Source organism: Meles meles, chromosome 11 (assembly GCF_922984935.1).
Source record: "Meles meles chromosome 11, mMelMel3.1 paternal haplotype, whole genome shotgun sequence".
NCBI lineage: Eukaryota > Metazoa > Chordata > Mammalia > Carnivora > Mustelidae > Meles > Meles meles.
The window spans coordinates 21671371-21695012 of record NC_060076.1 but is presented as its reverse complement, the minus strand read 5'-3'; the positions used below and the strand labels follow the sequence as shown (position 1 = coordinate 21695012).

Genomic DNA, 23642 nt, shown 5'->3' with positions numbered 1-23642 from the left:
CAGAGATCACAAGTAGGCAGAGAGAGAGAGAGAGAGAGAGAGAGAGAGAGAGAGAAGGAAGCAGGCTCCCTGCCAAGCAGAGAGCCCGATGCGGGGCTCGATCCCAGGACCCTGGGATCATGACCTGAGCGAAAGGCAGAGGCTTTAACCCACTGAGCCACCCAGGCACCCCAAGATACATTTTAAATTCACTATACTTGGGATGAACAACAGACCATTTCAATCAGATTACAGCTGAGTAGGACCCAGGCTTCAGTATTTTATTAAAACTCTCCAAGTAATACCAATGTGTAGACAAGGTTTAGAACCACTATCTTAAATTAAATTTGACTTCATTATTGATATATTTAGCCCATTACCAAGTCTTTTTTAACTTGACATTAGTAGATGGTCAATGTATATTACTAAAATTATAAAAGTGTGCTTTACTAACTTTATAAAAATATTACTTTAAGCAAGTATTACAGTTTTATGTAAACCTACTGTATCTTCTAGATTTTCCTGACAAAAGTTCTCTTTATCCATGTAAAAATCTTCTTTCACTAGACCTTTCAAATCTTCTTGAAAAGAGAAACATTCCCTTAACAACAACAAAAAAAACATTAGTGTTTAACTAAAAGCAAGGTACATACCAAATGTAGCCAATCAAATTAAATAATAATACAATGATTAAAACTGGAATCGATGTAAAGCAATGATAATTTATTATCGATAACATCTAGACTTATGAGCATACAAAGAGTATTTTCTCCTTTAAAAACATTTACATCAATTAAGTACCTGAAGAAATTAGCTTCTGTGAAGATCTGTCCTTTGAAATCTAAAATGGGGTCCTTTACCAAAAATAGTTTTAGCCTACTCAACAAAGTATGCAAAGTTGGTAGCTGACTTTTATAGGTCGTCAAGTTATTTAAAAAGATTATTTCTTCATCAATAGACAAATCTGAAAAAAGAAATGTAAAGGAATAAGAAAAAAATCTAAAAGTTATACAAAGGGATCTAGATAGTTACTGCAGTCAGATATCACACACTTTAATTTTTTAGTTCTTCACTGTATTGTGCATATAAAGCATACAGCATAGGATTAGCATATAGGTAAAAGCTCAATAAATTTTAGTTATTACTTAGTACACTGACTAGTAACCAAATATCCTGAAAGAGTTGTAACGTTCATTTTCTTTTAAACAAAGATTAGTTTAATCAATGGAGGAAAATATCTTGCAGCCTTATGCTTCAAAACAGTCAGGGGTAGTCTATGCAAAGTCATAAAGAAATAAAAGCATTTGACTTTTGTGGAACCTAGTCTTTTCTATGCATCATTTTACCTCTTAAAGTCTCTAATTCATCCCTAGAGGCTCTGAGATGTAGGGGAAGAGATGGTCTACAAAACCTATAAATGAGATCAATTTGGACTCTCTCATTGAAATGACAAAAAAATCTTTCTATTGTAAAATAGAAATTAAATTTTCACTGTAAAATTGATTACAATGAAGGTTACATGGCAAAGTATCTACTTGAGAAGTGTGATACATTTTATATATTAGGAAACACTACTGCTAACAGTTAATTGCTAGAATAAATTTCTCCTATCCCCAACCTACTATATTTAAGTTACTTTAAAATCTTAGCCAAATGTATCAGTGCTTTAACAGTTTCTGAGCCAAGGAAGGGTCATAAAACCTGCTCCCATTCCTTAATAAGCTCCTGAGTGGAAAGAAGAAAAGGAAAATAAAAGTTCAGATGAAGAAATATTCAGAAAGCCAGACTTCCCAAAGCGAAAGCTACACTGAAGAGAGAGCAACAATTTCTTGTTCTAGGTAGTGACCTTTCAGTTAGGTAAATTTAGGATAACATGAGAGAGGAACAGCCTGGAATGATGTCTCCCATGACCAATCATTGGTATGCATATGTTTAATAAATATGTGGTGTTAAACAAGCAACCACGAAACACCCCTTTGCCTAGTGCCGCCTTGAAATGCCAAAAGAGAAATTATTCCATTAACAAGCCTCTTAAGAGATTACTTATCTGAACCTGCTAAGTTCCTGATAATTTTGTAGCCAGGAGCTTCCCATGACAAATTTGGCATAGTTCTTTTATATACCAAAGAGAGCAAGCAAATCAATTCCATATCTAAACAGGGCTTAGGTGAGATAATTAAAGATGGTTCATTTGTACATCCACTCTGAAAGTATTAATGAAGTCATGTTAGTAGTAAAAACCCAAACAGCATTTACTTATATCCCTTTCTCCATCTTCCATTCATACAGGCTCATCCAGTATTTCTGCAATTCCAAGAAAAGAAACATCTATCAGTTATGAGATCTTGTTTTCCAACCACCCATTTTTGACAGAGCCGCTTGAGGGCAGCATCACACCACAACCAATGTTTTTTGTCACTACACAAAAGTTGTTTTAGGAGGGTGCTACTTCCTTATATTCTTAAGGTGATACATTTCCTGGTGTCCTTACTTTATTACAGCTCTTCTATTACCGACACAAATATGAGGAGACGGTTCTCCTTTATTGTAAAGAAGTGTTAAATTGTCACAAAGAAGCAAAATTTTAGCTAGTTAACTAGGAAAAGAAACAGAAAATAGAGGTCTACTTGGTGGAAGATTCCTCTGTCTACCTAGAAAACCAAGCTAACTAAATGAAAACAAAAAAAGGAGTTCACTAGGTTTCTGATAAGAAAGAACTGTAAAATCTCTGGTTTTCAGGCATACATAAAAAAACTCCAAATTAATGGAAAATTCATTCATAATGGTAACAAGTATACAAACATCAAGGAATCAACATAATAAAATGTACAGAGAGTATATGCAGGAAACCACAAAACTTTAATGAGGACCACTTAAAAAAACTGAATAAAAGGCAAGATAAACCATTTTCCTGGCTACTAAGACTATGGTTAAAAAAAAAAAAAGTGAAAAAACACAATGACATTTCAGTTTCTCAAGAGATCTGTTTTGGAACTTGAAAAACTGTTTTACTGAAAGTAAATCTACAAGAATAAAAATGTGAGTCTAGGAAAAAATAATAACAAAAAAGAAGAACATGGTATAATTACATATTAAATAGAACTGTATGATATAATAATAGACAAATCAATAGAACAAAATAGAAAATCCAGACACACTCTAATGTGGGCAAGGATTTAGCATATTTTCTAAGTGGCTTTTTCAATCAGTAGAGAGAGGAAAGACTATTCCATAAGTGATACTGAGATGACTGCCAAAACATTTAGAAAAAAATACTTTTAACCCTTACTTTTAAACATATGCCAAAATCTTAAGGAAAACCTTAAAGAAAATATGAATAAATATTCATCTAATTTAAGGAAGAATTTTCTAAGTATAAAAGAAATGAAAGAAACCTTAAAGGGAAACACTGATGGGACTGGTTAGTTTTAAAGATGTATTGAATATCTCTTTGACATACGCAGATAAAAATATAAGAATAGAAAAATACATAAAAGAATCACTTCACAACATAAAAATATGCAAATGGCCAGTAAACATGAATGATTTTTTATAAGTTTTATTTATTACTTAGAAAGAGAGCATGTGTGCAAGGGCACACGAGTGCGAAGGGGCAGGGAGAGCAGAGAGGGAGAGGGAGAGAATCTCTTACAGACTCTCTTACCCAGCATGGAGCCCCATTCAGGGCTTGGTCCCAGGACCCTGAGATCATGAGCCATGCCAAAATCAAGAGTTAGATGCTCAACCAACTGAGCTACCCAAGCATCCCAAACATGAATAATTTTTAAAGTCTAAGTTAAAACATAATTTTTGTCCATCACATTGGTTAAAATGTATTAATACAATATCAGTAGTAATATGTCCAATGATGATAAGGCTGGTATGAACAGGATATTCTCATCAGGCTTGTGGACATATAGTTAAAAGAAATACTTATATCAAATAATTCCATTTCCATGAATCTACTCTATGGAAAGAAGTGGAAATGGAAGCATATATTTATGTCCATACTTGAAATTAAAACAACATTAATGTTCTCAAATTGGGAATGAATGATACATACATAAGATTTAAAACTGCAATCACTAAAAGCCATCCTTTTGAAGACAAGTATACGGTGAGATGTTCCCAAGATAATGTTAACATTTAAAAATAACATAATGCAGACACAATATGATCCCAATAGCAAAATGATTTATGTTTAGATTATAGGCTTGAAAGTTTTTAATAAAGGGACATTCTACATATTTAAGAAGTAGATATCTCAATAGATGTAGAAAACATTAATAAAATTCAGTCCTCATTCATGATCAAAAACTCTTAGTAAACTCAGAACAGAAAGAACTTCCTCAACCCAATAAATTCTTCCAACATTTAACCACTGAAACTGACATAAACATCGTAAATGATTCACCACTGAAATGATATTTACATCATTTTTAATGATGAAATTTTAAAGTATTTCCTTTACTGTCAAGAACAAGACGGGGATGACAACATCGCTGCTTCTATTAAACAATGTACTGTAGGTCCTACTAAGCACAATAACACAGACACAAAAAAGATATAAATGTTGTGAAGGAAGAAACAGATGGTCAACAAAATCACTGTCTTAAAGAGATATCTGTACTCCCACTGCAGCATTACTCACAACAGCCAAGGTGTGGAAACCATGTAAGTGTCTGTCCACAGATAAATGGATAAAAAAAATGTGTTTTAAGGAAAATAGGTTTTATACACAGAGACACAAGAAAATATTGTTCAACCTTAAAAAAGAAGGAAATCCTGCCATTTGCAATATGGGTGAACATGGAGGACATTTTGCTAAGTGAAATAAACCAGGCAGAAAACAACAAATACTGCATGGTATTACTTGTACGTGGAATCTTTATTTTTAATTTTTATTATTTATTTATTTGACAGGCATAGATCACAAGTGGGCAGTGAGGCAGGCAGAAAGAGAGGTGGAAGCAGGCTCCCTGCTGAGCAGAGAACCCAATGCAGGACTTGATCCCAGGACCCTTGGTTCATGACCTGAGCTGAAGGCAGAGGCTTAACCCACTGAGCCACCCAGGCGCCCCTACATGGAATCTTTAAAAAAAAAAAAAAAAAAAAAAAGGTAGAACTAATGTAAACAGAGAGTAGAATGGTGGTTGCCAGGGACTGAGGCTGGGCTGTGGGGAATAGGGAGAGTCTGGTAAAACAGTACAAACCCCCAGTTATAAGGTAAATAAAGTATGAGGATCTGATGTATAAAATGGTAATTACAGGGGCACCTGGGTGGCTCAGTGGATTAAGTCTCTGCCTTCGGCTCAGGTCATGATCCCAGGGTCCTGGGATCGAGCCTCACATCTGGCTCTCTGCTCCTTGGAGAGCCTGCTTCCTCCTCTCTCTCTGCCTGCCTCTCTGCCTACTTGTGATCTCTGTCTGTCAAATAAATAAATAAAATATTTTTTTAAAAATGGTAATTACAGTTGATACTACTGCAGTGTATAACTGAAATTTGCTAAGAAAATAGAAGTTAAGTGTTCTTACCAAAAAGAAAAAGAAAAAAAGAAGGTAAATATGTGAAGAGATGGATGTGTTAATTCAATGATGGAAATCTTTTACACTATATACATGTGTTAAGCCACCACATTGCACACCTTAAATATGGGTAGTTGAAGTCAAAGGACTGCTACTTTTTATTATAAATTTTGAGTAACTATTTGATACTCTATAAACTGTCTGCATGTACAATTTTGTTTTTAATTAAAAATAAAGGGATGCCTGGGTGGTGCAGTCAGTTAAGCATCCAACTCATTTCAGCTCATTTCATGATCTCAGGGTGGTGGGATCGAGCTTTGCGATGGGTTCTGTGCTCAGCGAAGAGTCTGCTTAAGACTCTCTCTGCCCCTCTCCTCTCTCTCTCTCTGAAATAAATAAATAAATCTTTAAAAAATAATAAAAATTAAATTAAATTAAAAACAAAAAAATAAAGCTACATTTGCATTTGCTTATATATTCCTTGGACATCTGAATGGATATTCATAAAATAATTACATTTATTAATAAGTATGTAAATGTTGTAGAAATATTAGTACATATCAACAAACCAATAAACAATAAAACATTTGATTAATTTATTTGAGAGAGAGTGAGCAAAAGAGAGAGCATAAGCAGAGAGGAGCAGAGAGAGAGGGAGAAGCAGAGTCCCCACTGAGCAGGGAGCCTGATATGGGGTTCAATCCCAGGACTACAAGATCATGACCTGAGCTGAAGGCAGACACTCAACCAACTGAGCCACCCAGATGCCCCACAATAAAAGAAAATTACACACTGTTTTTATGTTTTAAAGAAATATAGGTTTTGAAATTAAGTTATAATTTAGCAATTGACTAAATTTCTTTTAAGACAGAAAATTTACAGTATCAATTGAATTTCAAAAAGGAATGCATTCCTTTGGATTTAGACACTGAGACCAAAGTATCTATAAATCCAGCAGCAATCAATATAGCTACAAAGACAATAAATGAAATTGCAAATCTAAATTTATAGAATGATGTCTAATGACAGAGGACCGCTCAGGCAATACAGGATACAGACAATTTATATGTATTTCGGAAACCCAAGTATATTTTCATTCGATGAATAGTAGTAAAGGAAGCTTCTGACTCTGGTTGATGATAGATATTCTAAAGTTTACCAATAACAGCTTGTAGTTTTCCACATTAATAATAGCTATGTTTGGATATCTTATTTTTTATAAACTATCTCATTACATGTACAAATATATTAGTTGATCCCCACAAACATTTTTATAAGAAATTAGAAGAATAAGTTAAAAAAATTAAAGAAGAAAATTGAAAACTATAAAATTTTTAGCAACTGTCCTCAAATTGTACCACATTTTAAAAGTAGATTTGGACTACAATCAAATCTTCCAAATCTTTAAGAGTGGATTTGGACTATGATCAAATTTTCATTTGGACTATGATCAAATTCAGATTATTCCTAATATAACATGTTCTCAAGTTTAGTCTTTATTTTTTCTCAAAGACTTTATTTTTAGAGAGAAAGAGAGTATGTGCATGAGTGAGTAGGGAGAGGGGCAGAGGGGGAGGAAGAGGGAGAGAAACAGCCTCCCCACTGAGTGCAGAGCCAGACCTGGGGCTCCATCTCAACCCTAAGATCATGACCTGATCTGAAATCAAGAGTCGGATGCTTAACCAACTGAGCCCTCCGGGTACTGTTCAAGTTTATTCTTTAACGCAATCTCTCACTCTCATTTCAAACTGAGAGGGATCTAACTCTATATCATCACACACCTATCTACCAACACTAAAAATTTAAACACAATTTATGTATTTACATAAAAATAGCCATTTAAGAACCAAATTATTATATATTCTACATCTATTAGATTATTGTAGCTCAAGCTATAGTATATCTTAAACCTTATTTTAAAAGGGAACAGGCTACTCTACATACAAGAAAGGTAGTTCTCAGCAAGTTTTTATACAATTGGAAGGATTCAGCACCCTCTAGTAGGATGAAAATTTGGAATACAGCTTGGATAAAATGTACTTTAATTATTAATTATGGTAAATTTGTAAAAATGAGGTGAATTTCCTGATGTAATACTACAATGACTCCATCTCTACTTTGAATTAGGTTTTCATGTCAATCAGATGAGATTCAAAATCTTGAGCATATTTTGAAAATAAAATACAGCATCATTTAGTAATCTATTGTTTTAATATTACACCAAATTGCTCTGTCATCAGGTCTGGTTATAGTAATATGGTGTGAGCACACCATGATCAAATCCCTGAGGCTATTTTGATGCCCAACACACATAAACCCCCCAACCAACCAAATTCACAAAAAAGGGACTAATATGAAAGAGAAAGTATTTCCTTAATGTGGCAAAGCTTAGAATTATAATTTTGCAGGTAGATACCTTTAATAAAATAGAAAAATTAAAAATACAATAAAACAGAAAAACACAAAAATGAAAATCTGCATGTTAGTAAGAAATGTTTTATAACAATAGAAATAATAAATGTTTTACCTTCATTCTGTGTTTGAAGTGCTGGACATTTTTCTAAACCGCTGACAAGTGTAAAGACTTCAGTGTAGTCCTTATGGGTATATAAACTGGCTTCCTCTACTTCAGTTTGAGAGTTTGGGTTTGAACTTGGAACAACTTCCTCAAACTCACAGTCAATCTGAGTCACCATTCCTGTAATTGTTCTTCTATGACATTATAAAATTACTGATTTTATGTATGTCCTATTTTAAAACATCTTTATTAATAGTATATGTTCTTTGTAGAAAAATTACAAAATTCCAACAGATACAGAGAAAAGTTACCCATAGTCCCAACACTCAAGAGATGAATTTAAAAATTATGTATTTTCTCAATTACTTTTGGATATTTTTAAACAAAAGTAGATTCATGTACATAGTATTATGAAACCTGCCTTTTCTGGTAAACAATAAAACATGATCACATTTATATGTCAATCAATGTACATTGACTTCATTTTTGATAAACAGGATCCCACTGCATTGGTACGCCATAATTTACTGAAAGAGTTCCTTATTGTTGGCAATTTAAATTTGTTGTAATCATCTGCTATTATGATGCAAGTAACATCTCTGCGCACTTGCCTGTTTTCCAAAATGTTTCCTAAAAACAGAAACGATCAGATTAAATGTTTACAGATTTTTAGACTTTGCCATGCACCGCCAAGTTGCCTTTGTATTGGATGTTCAATGTTTGTTTTCCCACATCATTATCCAACCTTTTATATTCTGTTTTTCATCGTGGGAGGCATCTCCATGACTGAACTAAGCTCCCTTGCTCTCTGGCTTCTGGTTGGGTTCGGCCAATAGGAAGCATTGTCAGGAGATCAAAGTTGAGAAGAGAGACAAGTTAAGATATTATTGTTCCCAAATGCTTCTCTCCTGGGCCACAGTTTAGAAGTGGCTGCATTCTACCATGAGTTACATCTCTTGTCAGACAGGCCCTCTCCTACAGCTAGTCGTAGTTCTTACTGGGCTGATTACTGCTCAGTCCCCTTGTTCCTACAAGCTTAGAGTGTTAACAACTTCCTGCTGTTTGGGGGGCACTTTTTTTGGGGCGGCTCCCTTGACCTTGCCATACCTTGCCTATTTCCTGATTCATCCAGGTGTATCTGCCACTGTCTGCAATATTGGGAGATTTGGACTTTTATAAGAGAACTTTTTAATGAATTTTCTGACATATTATTATCAGTTAAATATAAATTTAACTACACATTCTAATATATCCTTTTCCCCCTGATATTCTAAAATATTTTAGTGTCAATAATTCCCTACCCAGACTGAGAACCAAAGTCAGTATCATTCCCTATGTAATTGGAGAAAAATGAATATGCCATATCTTCAAATCATATATAGAAAAATCTCTAAAGTTTCTCCCTGACTCTTTAAGAAAATACAAGGCACAAGAAAAGACATTTCAACTTACCCAGTTCCATATTACTCATGAGACCATTGATTCCTATGGGAATCTTTACAGACTTCTAAATTTAGCATTTATATCACAATTATCTTTTTTTGTTTTAAATGTTACTAATAGGGTCAGTACTTTGTAATACTCCTTGGTATTAGAGTTTTGAGAAAAACCAGTCAATTCTCTTCCTCTAGATATAAATGTTCTATGAAGAAAAGTAATTCCTGGATCTCTTCCTACTTTCGAGTCCAGTATTATCTATTCTTTGTTCACTGGTGTCTCCTTTTCACCTAACCTATAGTACTGATATTTCTCTGGATTCCAATCTGGATGGTGTTTGCTTTCTTTCCGTATCATTCTATCTGGGTAAGTTCATCCACTCAATTCACTAATTCCTTAACTTAAATGAAATATTTACTGAGTGTCCACAGTGTGCTAACACCATTTTAGGCACTGAGAATGGAGTGATAGAGCAAAACAAAGTTCATACCCCCATGAAGCTTACCTGTTAACAGAATGATAGACAAACAAACAAATAACATAATGTCAGGTGGCAAAGAACTGTTATGAATAAAATAAAATATTAGGACATCAAGTAACAGCCAGAGAATTGGTAGGAGGTCTATTTTACAGAGCGGCCAGATGAGGAGCTGATAATTCCACAGCTACCTGAATAATGGTAGGAAGTGACCCATACAAAGGCCTAAAGTGGGGGAACAGGGTTGGTATAGTCTCAGAAAAGCACAAATGTTAGGGTTACTGAAAAAGAATAAGGTTAGATAGGTAGGAAGGGACCAGATCATGTTGGGTATTACAGCACCTGGTAAGAACCTTGGGTTTTATTCTATGTGCAATGGGATACTGCCAGTAGGTTATAACAGAAATAGTTCATGATCTGATTTGTGTCTTAAAAAAAAAAAGTTCCAGGAAAACTACTAGAAGAAAATAGAGGAGTAAATCCTCAGGACTTTGGATTAGGCAAAGCTTTCTCAGATATGATGCTAAGAGCCCAAGTGACAAAAGAAAAATAGATAAATTGGACTTCATCAAAAATTTTTAAAAACTGCTTCAAAGGATACTACTAAGAAAGTGGAAAGATAATCCACAGAAGAAAATATTTGTAAATCATGTGTCTGATAAGGGACTTGTATCTAGACTGTATAGCAAAACTCCTAAAATTCAATTTTAGAATCTTTTTTTTTTTTTTAGATTTTATTCATTTATTTGACAGACAGATCACAAGTAGGCAGAGAGACAGGCAGAGAGAGAGGAGGAAGCAGGCTCCCCAAGGAGCAGAAAGCCCCATGTGGGGCTCGATCCCAGGACCCTGAGATCATGACCTGAGCCGAAGGCAGAGGCTTTAACCCACTGAGCCACCCAGGCGCCCCTTAAAATTCAATTTTAAAAAGACACATAAACCAACTGGAAAATGGATGAAGAATTTAAATAAACAGTTTCTTGAAGAAGATAAACTAAAGGTCAATAATTACATAAAAAGATGCTAAATATCATTAGCCATGAGGGAAACGCAAATCAAAATTACAATGACATACAATAAGCCACCCATTCAGATGACTATAATCAAAAAGACAGATAATAACAAGTGTTGGCAAGGATGTAAATAAATTGTAATCTTCATACACTGCTGGTAGAAATGTAAGATGGTACAACTGTCTGGAAAATAATTTAGCAATTCTTTGCATAGTTAAACACTGAGTCACTGTATGATCTAGTAATTCTACTACTAGAGAAATGAAATCATGTATGCAAAAAAATTTATCCTCAAATATTTATAGCAGCATTACTAATACTAGCTAAAAACTGAAAGCAATCTAAATGTCCATCAACTAATGAATGGATAAATGAAATGTGCTATGTCTAGACAACGGAGTATTATTTGACTATTAAAAAAAAAAGGTACTGATACATGCACAACACAGATGAACCTTGAATACATTATGCTAAATGAAAGAAGCCAGTCACAAAAGATTCCATATTGTATGTGTCATATTGTGTTTTATAATAAGAAACGTATATTTGGGGGGCACCTGGGTGGCTCAGTGGGTTAAAGCCTCTGCCTTCGGCTCGGGTCATGATCCCAGGGTCCTGGGATCGAGCCCCGCACTGGGCTCTCTGCTCAGCAGGGAGCCTGCTTCCTCCTCTCTCTCTCTCTGCCTGCCTCTCTGCCTAGTTGTGATTTCTCTCTGTCAAATAAATAAATAAATAAAATGAAAAATAAATAAATAAAGTCTTAAAAAAAAAAAAAGAAACGTATATTTGGTCTTCATCCCCATTTCTGGCAAAGAAATCCTAAAGGCCTTGGAATTTCCTAAGTATTGAGAACGATAAAGGTATATTTGGTTATGTTAATGAGGTGACTTTTGGAAAACCTCTCTGTTGCCTAGAGAAACAACCATGTGATCAGAGGGCTGGAATTTCAGCCCCATCCCTCTGACCTCCAGGGAGAAGGGCTGGAGGTTGAATCAACTGCCAGTGGCCTATGATCAAATCAATCACGTGTATGCAATGAAGGCTTCATAAGAACACAAAAGGATGGGGCTCAGAGAGCTTCTGGGTTGGTGAACACACAGAAATGCTGGGAGAGTGGTGTGAAGGGAGAGGGTATGGAAACTCTGGGCTCCTTTCCCATACTTTGCTCTATGTATCTCTTCCATCTGGCTGTTCCTGAGTTATATCCTTTTATAATAATCTGGTAATCCAGTAAGTAAAATGTTTCTATGAATTCTGTGAGTCTGTCTAGCAAACTGATCAAATCCAAGGATGAAGTTGCTGGAACCTCCAATTTATAGCCTATGGGTCAGAAGCACAGGTTATAACCTGGACTTGCAAGTGGAGTCTGAAGTGGCAGGAGAGGGGAGGCAGTCTTGTACCACTGAGCCCTTGACAGGTGGTATCTGACACTATCTCTGGGTAAAATTGAGTTGAATTGTAGGATACCCAGCTGGTATCAGAGCACTGCTTGTTGGTTTGGAGAAACTACACCCTCTCCCTATGTTGGAATTGGTGTATGATTTTACTTTGATTCCATTTTTATGAAATGTCCAGAATAGAAAAGTCTGGAGAAGCAGAAAGTAGATTAGTAGTCACCTATCCAGAGGAGGGGAAAAGATGGGGACTGAATCCTAGTAAGTTTCAGATTTCTTTTTGTTTTGATGAAAATGCACCAAAATTGATTGTGGTGATAATTGCACAACTCTGTGAATATACTAAAAAACTACTGAATTGGACATTTTAAATGGGTGAATTATATAGATATGAATCATATTTCAATAAAGCTTTAATATAAACCTAACCAAACCAAAGAGTATAGGGTTTGAAGTTAAATAGACTAGGGTTTGAATATTTGAATAGTTCCAATTATTGACTGTGGGCAAGTTATTTAATCTGAGTCACAGTTTCTCATATGTAATATTTAGATAGTAATACCAACCTCACATAATAGTTATGAGGTATACAGGAAATAAATATGTGTGCAATGCCCTGTGTTCATTTGCATTCATATGAATACAGCAAGCCACAGAGGAATAGGGGATATTGTTATACATTCTTCCTCTTACTTTACTTGGCCATTGCTCTCCTGGAAGCTAGGAAGTTTATTGCATGGTTCTCCCTGATGTCTTTGCATTTTGCCCTTGTCACCTTGATTTGATAGCCTCAACCCCTTCTTTATTCCGTCCCTCGGGCTAAAAAAAGTGCTATATTTACTCTAATATGTATATATTTATTAGGAGCTTAATATGTCTTTTAAACTATACTTTTTTCTGGTAGTTTTCTAAAAATTAAAATAGTTATTATTTTTGTTAGTGCTCTGTTGCAAGTTGCAGCTTTGATGACAGAAGCCAATTTTCTTGTACATCCTATTATTTTTAGCGTGTAATTTCACAGAACATAAGATTTCTTAGGAACACATAGTGGAAAATGCCCAAATATGTTAAAATACAGTATACCAACAAGTTAGTAAAATAATTGAGGCCTTAGAATCAATATCAAGAAGTAACAAAAATAGAAACAAGGAATAAAGAGAGAGGGAAAAAAGAGGAAAAGCAAGATTTAGAAACTCTAGGTAGTGCTAATGATGAGAATGTTTATTTCTAAAATCCATAGGTAACAAAACTGCATTGGCAGAATTATTTAAAGTTAAATTTAAGATGGGAAGTTATCTATACTTTCTGCTCAATTCTGCTGTGAACCAAAACTTCCCTAAAAATAAAGTCTATTAAAAATTAAATCTTACTGGGGCACCTGGGTGGCTCAGTGGGCTAAAGCCTCTGCCTTTGGCTCAGGTCATGATCTCAGGGTCCTGGGATTGAGCCCCGCATCGGGATCTCTGCTCTGCAGGGAGTCTGCTTCCTCCTCGCTCTCTGCCTGCCTCTCTGCCTACTTGTGATCTCTGTCTGTCAAATAAATAAATAAAATCTTAAAAAAAAAATTAAATCTTACTGTATGAGACAAAATTGAAATTAATGGCTTATACACACAAAAAGTGGAGTTTAGAAGTTCATGGCTAGTAAAACAGTTTGCAATGTGTTAGAGACTATTGCTCCTTTTGTTCTACTCTTTCACTCCTACATTTAGTTCTTGCCAATACAGCTGAAGTTGGTTGCTGGAAATCAGTCATTACATATCTATTCCAGCACTGGGAAGGAGAAAAGTGGAGGAGAAAAACATGTTGCTTCCTTTTAAGGACATTCCCCAGAAATTGCATAAGCCTCTTTTGCTTAATATTCTATTGGGAAGAAATTAGTCACATGGCCATGTGTAGTTACAGAGAGGCTGAGAAAAGTAAATGTGATTCTAGGTGATGCCACAGGTCCACCTTCTTTGATATGGACTCCATCTGGGTACCACAAATTGAAAGAAAGGTGAGATAAGATAGGGCATCCATTCTTTCAGCGCCTCTCATTTCTCCCATACGTGAATCTTGTTTGAGTCAGAGTAGCTAGAAAACTGCTTTCACTGCGGATTTATCATGTATTCTTGCTCTATGCCTCAGACTTGCTGTTTCCTTTGCCCAAAAAATTTTCTTTCAAGTTAGTTTCTCTTTTAATGTCCAGCTCAAGTTCAATTCCTACTTCTTTGTAAAGCTGATCTCTTCTGCTTATAAATGCACAGCCTTACCAATCTAACTCATGAAGTGAAGAGATCTTAGAGATCATCTTGTTTCTTGTTACTTTAAGTAGGTTCTTGGGCCAGCAGTATCATCATACCTAAGAGCACATTAGAAGAATCTGGGATGCCTGGTTGGCTCAGTCAGTCAAGCATCCAACTCTTGATCTCAGCTCAGGTCTTGATATCAGGGTCATGATTTCAAGCCCTGTGCTGGTTTCCATGCTGGGCATGGAGTCTACTTAAAAAAAAAAAAAAAATAGTGCATGACAGGCCCCAACTCAGACCAACTGAATCAAGATCTCCATTTTTAATAAGATCATCAGGTGATTCGTATGCACATTAAAGTTTGAGAAGCACTCATCCAGTGTCATTATACTGATAGAGAGTGAGGGTCAGAGAGAGAAGATGACTTGTCAAGTAGGTAGTACTTGACTTTTCGAATCAAGACTTGAAATCCACATTTTTTTTTTTAAATTCATGGAGCAGAGCTCTTTTCACTACACCCTCCTGCTTCCTCATTGCTCAGTTTAGTCATGCAATAAGCACTTTGTATTGTCCTTATGTCTTGTGATAGAATTTCTGATGGTCATCTTATATTATCATTTAATTTTTACATGGTTAGTTTTTTTGATGTCTATATATTATCTTCCTAACTTGACTTTTAAATTCTTAGATGATGGAGATGGTATATTGGGTTTCTTCGCATTTGGAGTCTGGACACATTTAAATTGGTTATTTCTTTCTTTCCAGCAATTTCCAATAATTAAGGAAAACTTAAATTACTAAAACCTGAAAATGTGAAAAACTAAATCCTTCCTGGGTCTGATCAGCACTCTTTCTACAAAGTGAAGCAATAGAGTAAATTACTTACCTTTGTACTGAAATCTCTAATTTTTGTCTATATTAACAATGTTGGGTTAGATGTCCTTCCTTGTATTATGTATGCTCTGTCTTCCTATCTCTGTCATTATATTTTCTATATTGTTTTGTAATTATTTATTTACAAATCTCTACTCCCTATTTTCTTGCGTTGAGTAGAGACTGTGTCTTATTCATTGCGTATTCTGTATCCAGCACACAGGATTGTATATAATAAATATTTGATGAATGACTGAACTAATAACAAATAATGTTTTGACAATATTAGAAAAGCCTTAAATCTGCATTTATACTACAAGAAAAAAGACCAATTTTAATATAACGTGTCCTATAGACATATCTATAAGAAGTTTACTTATTGATTAAAAGCATAATAATATATTTGCTTTCTTTCTGTGTGCATTTTATAGCACAAATGCATAGAGAATGGTTAATATGTGATAACTGAAGCCAAAATAAAAAGGGTATAAATCACTTGTATTAACCTCTCTTTTGTGACTCAGATTAGGGCTTTTTCTTCAGATAAAAGAATAAAATTGGTAAGGATACAAAAGAAAGGATATTCTCTCTGCAGGTGTCTGGAGAACTTACTGTTTCTGTCCTAGACGTAAAGGGGAAATTAAGGTTAAGGATACATACTTCTCTAAGAAATCCTCCACAAAGAGACTTGCATTCCATTGATCCAAGACTGAAATATCATCTGTCATTCCCCACACCGAAACAGCTGAAACTAGAAAGGAGAATGGTGAACATTAACTTCTAGAATTTTCTTTTGCACTTAATACAAAGAAGCCAAACACGAACCTTTTACATTATGATGTTATCTTTATTTGTTCACAAATGTAATTTTCCCCCAAATTTTACCAGATTCCAAATATTTAAATAATCTTTCTCATTATTACAATTCACCCCTCTAAAATTGCTCAACTGTAGTCAGAATAACATCACCTGAACATACCATCCTCATTTTTACATCCTCTCTTTTGCTAATGCAGCACTACCATCCTAGATAGTCCTGTTCAACAGCTCATATTATTCCTCATAAAGTTTTATTATTAACCATTTCAGCTTGTTCTGATATATTCTCCTTGAAGGGCCCAAGTTGTCAGTAGCACTCATTCTGGTACATGACCATACACAGCTATATTTTAAAATTTTAGGTATCTATAACTTGTCTCTCAAATTAGACCCTTGGTTCCTTAAGAGAGAGATCATGTCAAATACTAATCTCAGAAAAAGCAACTGAGTGAAGTTAAGAGTCAAAGGACCTGTATTCTACTACCAATGTTACATCTTAACTAGTTTTGTTATCTTGAACAAATCACTTAACATCCGAGTCTGTGTGTCATTGGAAAAAATACAAAAGTTTAGTAGTAACAAGTACAAGTTCTGGAATCACCCTGACTAGATTTTAATACTTGTATTGCTACTTATTAAGTGTATGAGCTTGGGTAAACCTCTTAACCCCTTTGTACCTGCATTCCCTATATACAAATTAGGAATAATAATAATGGCCTTTTCCTAGTGTTGTGAACATAAAATGTGATGAGACATATAAATTGTTTAGACAGTGCCTTACATATTGTAAACAAATTTTGGCTATTAATGGGGACGCCTGGGTGGCTCAGTCCATTAAGCGTCTGCCCTCAGCTCTGGTCATGATCCCAGGGTCCTAGAATCGAATCCCACATTGGGCTCCTTGCTCAGCAGGAAGCTGCTTCTCCCTCTGCCTGCCATTATCCCTCCTTGTTCTCACTCTCTCTCTCTGGCAAATAAATAAATAAAATATTTAAAAAATTGTTTGGCTACTAGTGTTATTGTTTTAAAAAAGAAAAAAAGAAATAGGAAAAATGATAAACTCATTTTTCCTTCTGTACATTTATTTTTCCTTCTGTACTTTTAGATAAGCAGATTAATGAAAGCTATTCTTTAACTTACTTCCAACCTGATTTTCATTCCATTTTTACAATATTCATTGTAAAATGAATATTCCTCCTCCCTCATTTCCTTACTCTCCTTACTACCTTTCTTTAAAAAAAAAAAAAGATTTTATTTGTTTATTTAAGAGAGAGAGAGAAAGTGTGAGCATGAGTGGGGAAAGGGGTAGGGGGAAAGGGAGGGGATTCTCAAGTAGACTCTTTGCTGAACATGGAGCCTGATGTGGGGCTCCATCCCAGAACCCCAAGATCATGACCTGAGCTGAAACCAAGGGTTGGTTGCTAAACCAACTGAACCATTCAGGTGTGCCAGAGAGAAGCATTATGTTTATGATATGATACCTTTCAACCTTTTGATCAGCAATGTCACATTTTTGGAAAATATGAAACATGCTGTTTTTTACAGTTTTATTTGGCATGGTCATTAAAATGAGAATGACTATTTTTCAGGGATTCAATGTGGATTATGTGTTCTTAATGCCACTTCATGAGTAACAGAGGGGTACGTTCATGCTTAGTTTTGTTTGAAAAGGGTAATGAATTGATGAATGGAAAGATGTGAGATATATATATATCTTATATATAGATGGATATCTAAATCTATATATTATTTTATATAGTATATATTTATATACTATACTATATGTTAATATATATTAATTAGTATAAATATATTATAACTATTATATACTTGATTATAATGCATATATAATTGAAACATATATTATTAAATATATGTTTACATAATATATTAATAATATATAATATAATATAATACTACCTTTCTTACACAGTTCAGTTCCCATAGCCAGTCCCATAACCACTATCTTATAAAGATCCTTAATTTCTTTGCCTCTCTTTTCCTTGTACTAACTTAGGAAAACCTCTACTCTCTACCTTGTGTACATACACCAGAACAGCTGAAAATTATTGGAAAAAGATCATCCAGTCATGCTGAATGAACTCATTTCTGATCATGACCCTAAATTTCAAATGGGCATCCAATATTGACAGATGATAATAGTACACCTTCCTAACCAACCAACCTAACCTTTCTCATTCTTCTTCTTCTTAAGATTTACTTATTTATTTTACTTTAGAGAGAGGGAGAAAATGAACATGTAGACAGGGAAAAGGGCAGAGGGAGAAGGAAAGAATCTCAAGTAGGGCTCAATCCCAGGACCCTGAAATCATGACCTGAGCTGACTGCAGATGCTTAAGGGACTGAGCCACCCAGGTATCCCTATCTCACTTGTGTTCTTATCTGGTTCTGCCTTTACACTGCTGGAGTGTTTTAGGATTTTGTCCTAGGATCTCTGCTAGGACAGAGTCACTGTCCTATATATATTCATACTCTCAGTGACTTCATCCACTTCCGTATGTTTATGTGCAATCCATATATGATTACTTCAATTTGAAACTCCAGCAGTGCTCGAGATTTATGTAATAAATTACCTCCTTGATGTCTTCATTTAGATGCCTAAATAGGCATTTTAACCTGGCCAAAGCAGAGCAATTGACTCTAGCCACAAACTGGCTTTCCCATGAGCCTTTCCTTATCTTAGGAAACGGCACTGCCATCCATCCAGTTGCTCAGGTCAAAAACCTAGAAGAAATTCTTTATTGTTCTGTTTTTTTCTTTAACCCTCACACTGTTGGCTGGACCTCTGGACCTCTAATATAATCTCAATTCAACCACTCCTCACACATCCATTAATATAAGCCTAGTTCAAGCCACTAGCATCATTTATGTAGAGAGTACATTCACTTAGCAGTCTAGATTCTGAACCAATATGATAGCTTTCTGATTGATTTTATCTCTACTCTTCCCAATCCCTACCCCTTCCATACTCCAGCCAACCAGAATGATTTTTCTAAAGCATATATCAGATTGTCACACCCTTTTAAAAAACTGTCCAATGATTTGCCATATTAGCCACAATATAAACAAGCAAATAAACTCCGTATTATGGCCTATAATGCCTTATATCTTTCATAAGCTGCCTACTTCTTAAATATCCCCCTTTCATTAACCTGTCATGGTGGCCTAATTATCTGTTCCTAAAACTCATCAAGTTTATTCCTGAGTCAGAAACTCAGCATTTGCTTGAAAGGCTTCTCCCCCATTATCTTATTGTTGTTGCCTTCTCATCATTCAGATCTCAACTCATATGTCCAGCTCCTTCCCTAAGCATCTTAGGAAATAGTGCTCCCTACTAAATCTTTTATCACATTACCCTATTGTGTCTTCTCTACACATTTATTAATGCCAGATATTAGCTTATATATTTAATGGTTTTTTTGCAGCACTCTTTTTACCAGTCTGAAAACCCACGGAGGGAAGGAACTACTTCTGTCTTATTAGTACCATCCTTAGCTCCTATAACAGTACCTGGTACATAATACATGCTAAAGGAATGTTATTAACTGACTTGACTCCTCTATGGAAGCTACCTCTTTCTTTCTTTCTATCTTTCTTTTTGAAGCTATCTTTCTTAAATTCACAACATGATAAGAGCAAAAGATAATATTTTGTACATATAAATTTAAAAATAATTTTATATGCAGTAGGGGCGCCTGGGTGGCTCAGTGGATTAAGCCGTTGCCTTTGGCTCAGGTCATGATCTCAGGGTCCTGGGATCGAGCCCCGCGACAGGCTCTCTGCTCAGCAGGGAGCCTGCTTCCCTCTCTCTCTCTCTCTGCCTGCCTCTCTGCCTACTTGTGATCTCTCTCTCTCTGTCAAATAAATAAAATTAAAAAAAAAATCTAAAAAAAAATAATTTTATATGCAGTATATCATAACATTTTAAAGTAGCCCTCCTACAGTTGAGCAAGATCTTATTACAATACAACAAATGTTTACAGTGCTAGAATATTTTAAGACTTCATCATCTACATATCTTTTATTTGTTCTATTCATATCTAGTATAAGCTTCCCAATTCCCTACTTTGTCACCTAAATTCTGTCATAAAAATATTAATTTTTAACCTTCTTGGAGTTTTTTGTTTTTAAGATTTTATTTATTTGAGAGAGAGAGAGAGACACACACACAAGAAGGGGAAGCTCAGAGGGACAAAAGCAGACTCCCCGCTGAGCAAGGAGCCAAATGCAGGGCTCAGTCCTGGGACTCTGGGATCATGACCAGAGATGAGCCAAAGGCAGAAGCTTAAACTGACTGAGCTACCCAGGCCCTCTTGGAGTTCTGATATGAATAAATGCAATGCAGTGTTATTAATAAAAAAAGCACATTTTCTTAATAATTTACTGTGCTAAACTCCCACATCACTTTTAAAATAGATTTTTGAGAAATAAAAGTAAAACATACCTCTCATCCATGGCTTCCTAAACTTATTATCAATAACTCCTGCATAATGATTTCCATCTTGATATAAACATGAAGGGACTCGAAGCAATAAAGCATCTCTGCAAAACTTCTTTCTAACTATATTCTATGTAAGAAAGTAAGATTATAAAATCTTTAAAAATATTTATCAGATGCAATTAACAGTATTCAAAATATTAAAATTCTTTATTCTTTTAAATTCATATCATTTTTATTTAAAGGTAATACCTACTCATTATAAAACATAAAATAACACAGAACACATAACTGAGAAAGTCAAGGTCCCTACTAATTTAAGTATAGTTTGGCATATTTTCCAGAGACTTCCTTTTCTAGGCTAGGCTAAATGTGTGTGTGTGTATGTTTGACACAAATGAGACGACATCATTTATACAGTATGCCATTTAGCAATGTGCTTTTTTTCACTTAACAGTATAATATGGCTGTCTTAATTTTGTTTCTATGTCTTTTCACTAGCGACAACCAGCAAATAAATTTCTAACTTGAAAAAAAATCAACAAATAAAACTATTTCTTTAACCTCATCATCTTTGGTGTGCCTCTGAAAATTTTGGTAATTTTTTTAAACTATTCTCAGATTATCAAAAGAGATTTATCAAAAAAATCCTATTTATCTTTCAAAGCCCATCTTAAGCAATATTTCCACTATGAAGCTTTTCCTCAGTAACTCTCAACTTCCCACAAAATTCACTATTCTATGTATTTGGACAAATGATAGTTTCTTGCATTACTTCCCAAGAGTTCTTTGTTTGCTTGAAGGTATTATACATATTAAATAAAAGGTCTTAATTGTCCAAGAATAAATGGTACAAAGAAAGAAGAGTTAAAGTAATTTATATAAAATGAGGACCAAAGGTTCATTGCAAAACAGAAAAAAAGCTTGATTAATCCTTTGTCTAAAAAAAAATGAAACAAAGCTACGGAAATTAAATTTTGTAGCTAATAAAATTTTGGTTATAATTAGCTTGTAACCATAGCTGTTTTTTTGTCAAAATTCTCCCATAAACTGTATTATGTAATGATATGGATATTAGTCATTGCCTCATCTTTGATTATAAAGAAGATATTTTCAAAAAATATTTAACCAAGGGGTGCCTGGGTAGCTCAGTGGGTTAAAGCCTCTGCCTTCAGCTCAGGTTATGATCCCGGGGTCCTGAGATTGAGCCCCACATCAAGCTCTCTGCTCAGCAGGGAGACTGCTTCCCCCCCCTCTCTCTCTGCCTCCCTCTCTCTCTCTCTCTCTTTCTAGCCTCCCTCTCTGCCTACGAGTGATCTCTCTCTCTCTGTGTCAAAAAAAAAAAAATTTAAACAAATTTTCCCAAAGCATCTCTGACTCCTTTAATATGCAAATCATTCTCTTCCTCTTCTCTGTAACTAATCTAATGTTGCAAGGTCTTCATTTGACAATAGCTTTACCTGTTGAGTGGCTCCTCAATACTGTTTCCATGAACTTTACAGAATTCTACAATTTTTGTGAGAAATGCCATCAGTCAGTATCATATTTGTACTGTATCATGGGATGTTATCCACCAGTGAGAAACTAAGATACTATATGCAAGGATAAAAGTTTAAGGATGTTTGAATACAGACTAATTTTGAAGTGGCCAATATGTTCATAAATCTATCTGGTTAACAATGACTTCTGATTCCCTAGCATGTAAATGTTATAATAACACATTTATCTCCCACAGTTATGAAGAAATAATAAAATCTGAAGATGTCTAAATGTCTTTCTTATTTCCTATAAAATGTAACAGTTTTAGTTACATTGGAATAACTTTTTTTCCTGGTAAAGAGGTCAAGGTCATAAAAAAAATAAAAATTTAACTTGTCAATTAAGATTATAAGAACAATGATTTATTGTATGACGACTACTCCAATTAGTTTCTTAACAATGTACTAGACTTGAATCTTAGCATTTTATAAGCTGTTTAAGTTCTCTAGACATCAGTTTCCGAACCTGTAAAATTGTAAAATCTAGCTCTTGGAGTAGTCATGATGATCAAATGGCATAACCCATCAAAAGAGCAAATGATCAAAAGATATAATCCATCAAAAGAGCAAAGTATCTGGCCCATAGCAAGTGGTCAATACACGCTGTTACTGTTATTTCCTCATAAAGATAACCGGGACTGCTTTTCGCCATCTAATCTTTTCAAGCCCGATCACTCAAGAATGTTGATATAAAAGCAGCCTAAATATGCCAAGTTTCCATTTTTTTTTCTGCTGACAGCTTCAATTCACAATACATTGACAATAATTTCCTTCCAAAAGCGGCATTTTTAAGGTATACTGGAAGTGGGAAGAAATTTTAAATAAATCTCAAAGTAATTAGATTAAGGATTAATCTAAGGACTACCGCAAAATTATCATAATCATGTAGTGAATGCAGATAGTACTCTTCATATCATAATTCTTAGTAGTTAGTGATTCAGTAACACTCTACCTCATATAAATAGTCTATTGCACAATATTTGAATGTTGAAAACATGTCTTCTTTCTTTGAAAGTGGTACAAATTTCAGTATCTGGAAATACAAAAATCAAAATTAAATGTTGGTAAAATAGCAAAACAAGGAGAAGGAAACCATTCGTAATCACAAACTTTGGTTCATTCATTTTTTTTTTTAAGATTTTATTTATTTATTTGTCAGAGAGAGAGAGCGCGCGCGCAAGAGAGCAAGCACAGGCAAACAGAGTGGCAGGCAGAGGCAGAGGGAGAAGCAGGCTTCCTGTAGAGCAAGGAGCCCGATGTGGGACTTGATCCCTGGACGCAGGGATCACGACCCGAGCCGAAGGCAGCCGCTTAACCAACTGAGCCACCCAGGCGTCCCCTGGTTCATTCATTTTTAAGAAGGCACTGAGTGATAAAA

General features: G+C 34.9%; 1 protein-coding gene across 1 annotated transcript in view; it reads right to left on the bottom strand.

The window, feature by feature from the left end:
• Positions 1–23261, bottom strand: part of SHOC1 (shortage in chiasmata 1) — an 82081-nt gene extending 58820 nt beyond the window's left edge. Inside the window, exons 1-6 of the mRNA XM_046023923.1 lie at positions 23217–23261; positions 20733–20856; positions 16109–16199; positions 8033–8217; positions 781–943; positions 466–580 (exon numbers count right to left, since the gene is read on the bottom strand). Of these exons, the coding sequence (XP_045879879.1) occupies positions 466–580; positions 781–943; positions 8033–8217; positions 16109–16199; positions 20733–20856; positions 23217–23261 (723 nt within the window). The remainder of the gene's footprint in view (positions 1–465; positions 581–780; positions 944–8032; positions 8218–16108; positions 16200–20732; positions 20857–23216) is intronic.
• Positions 23262–23642: the final 381 nt, after the last annotated feature.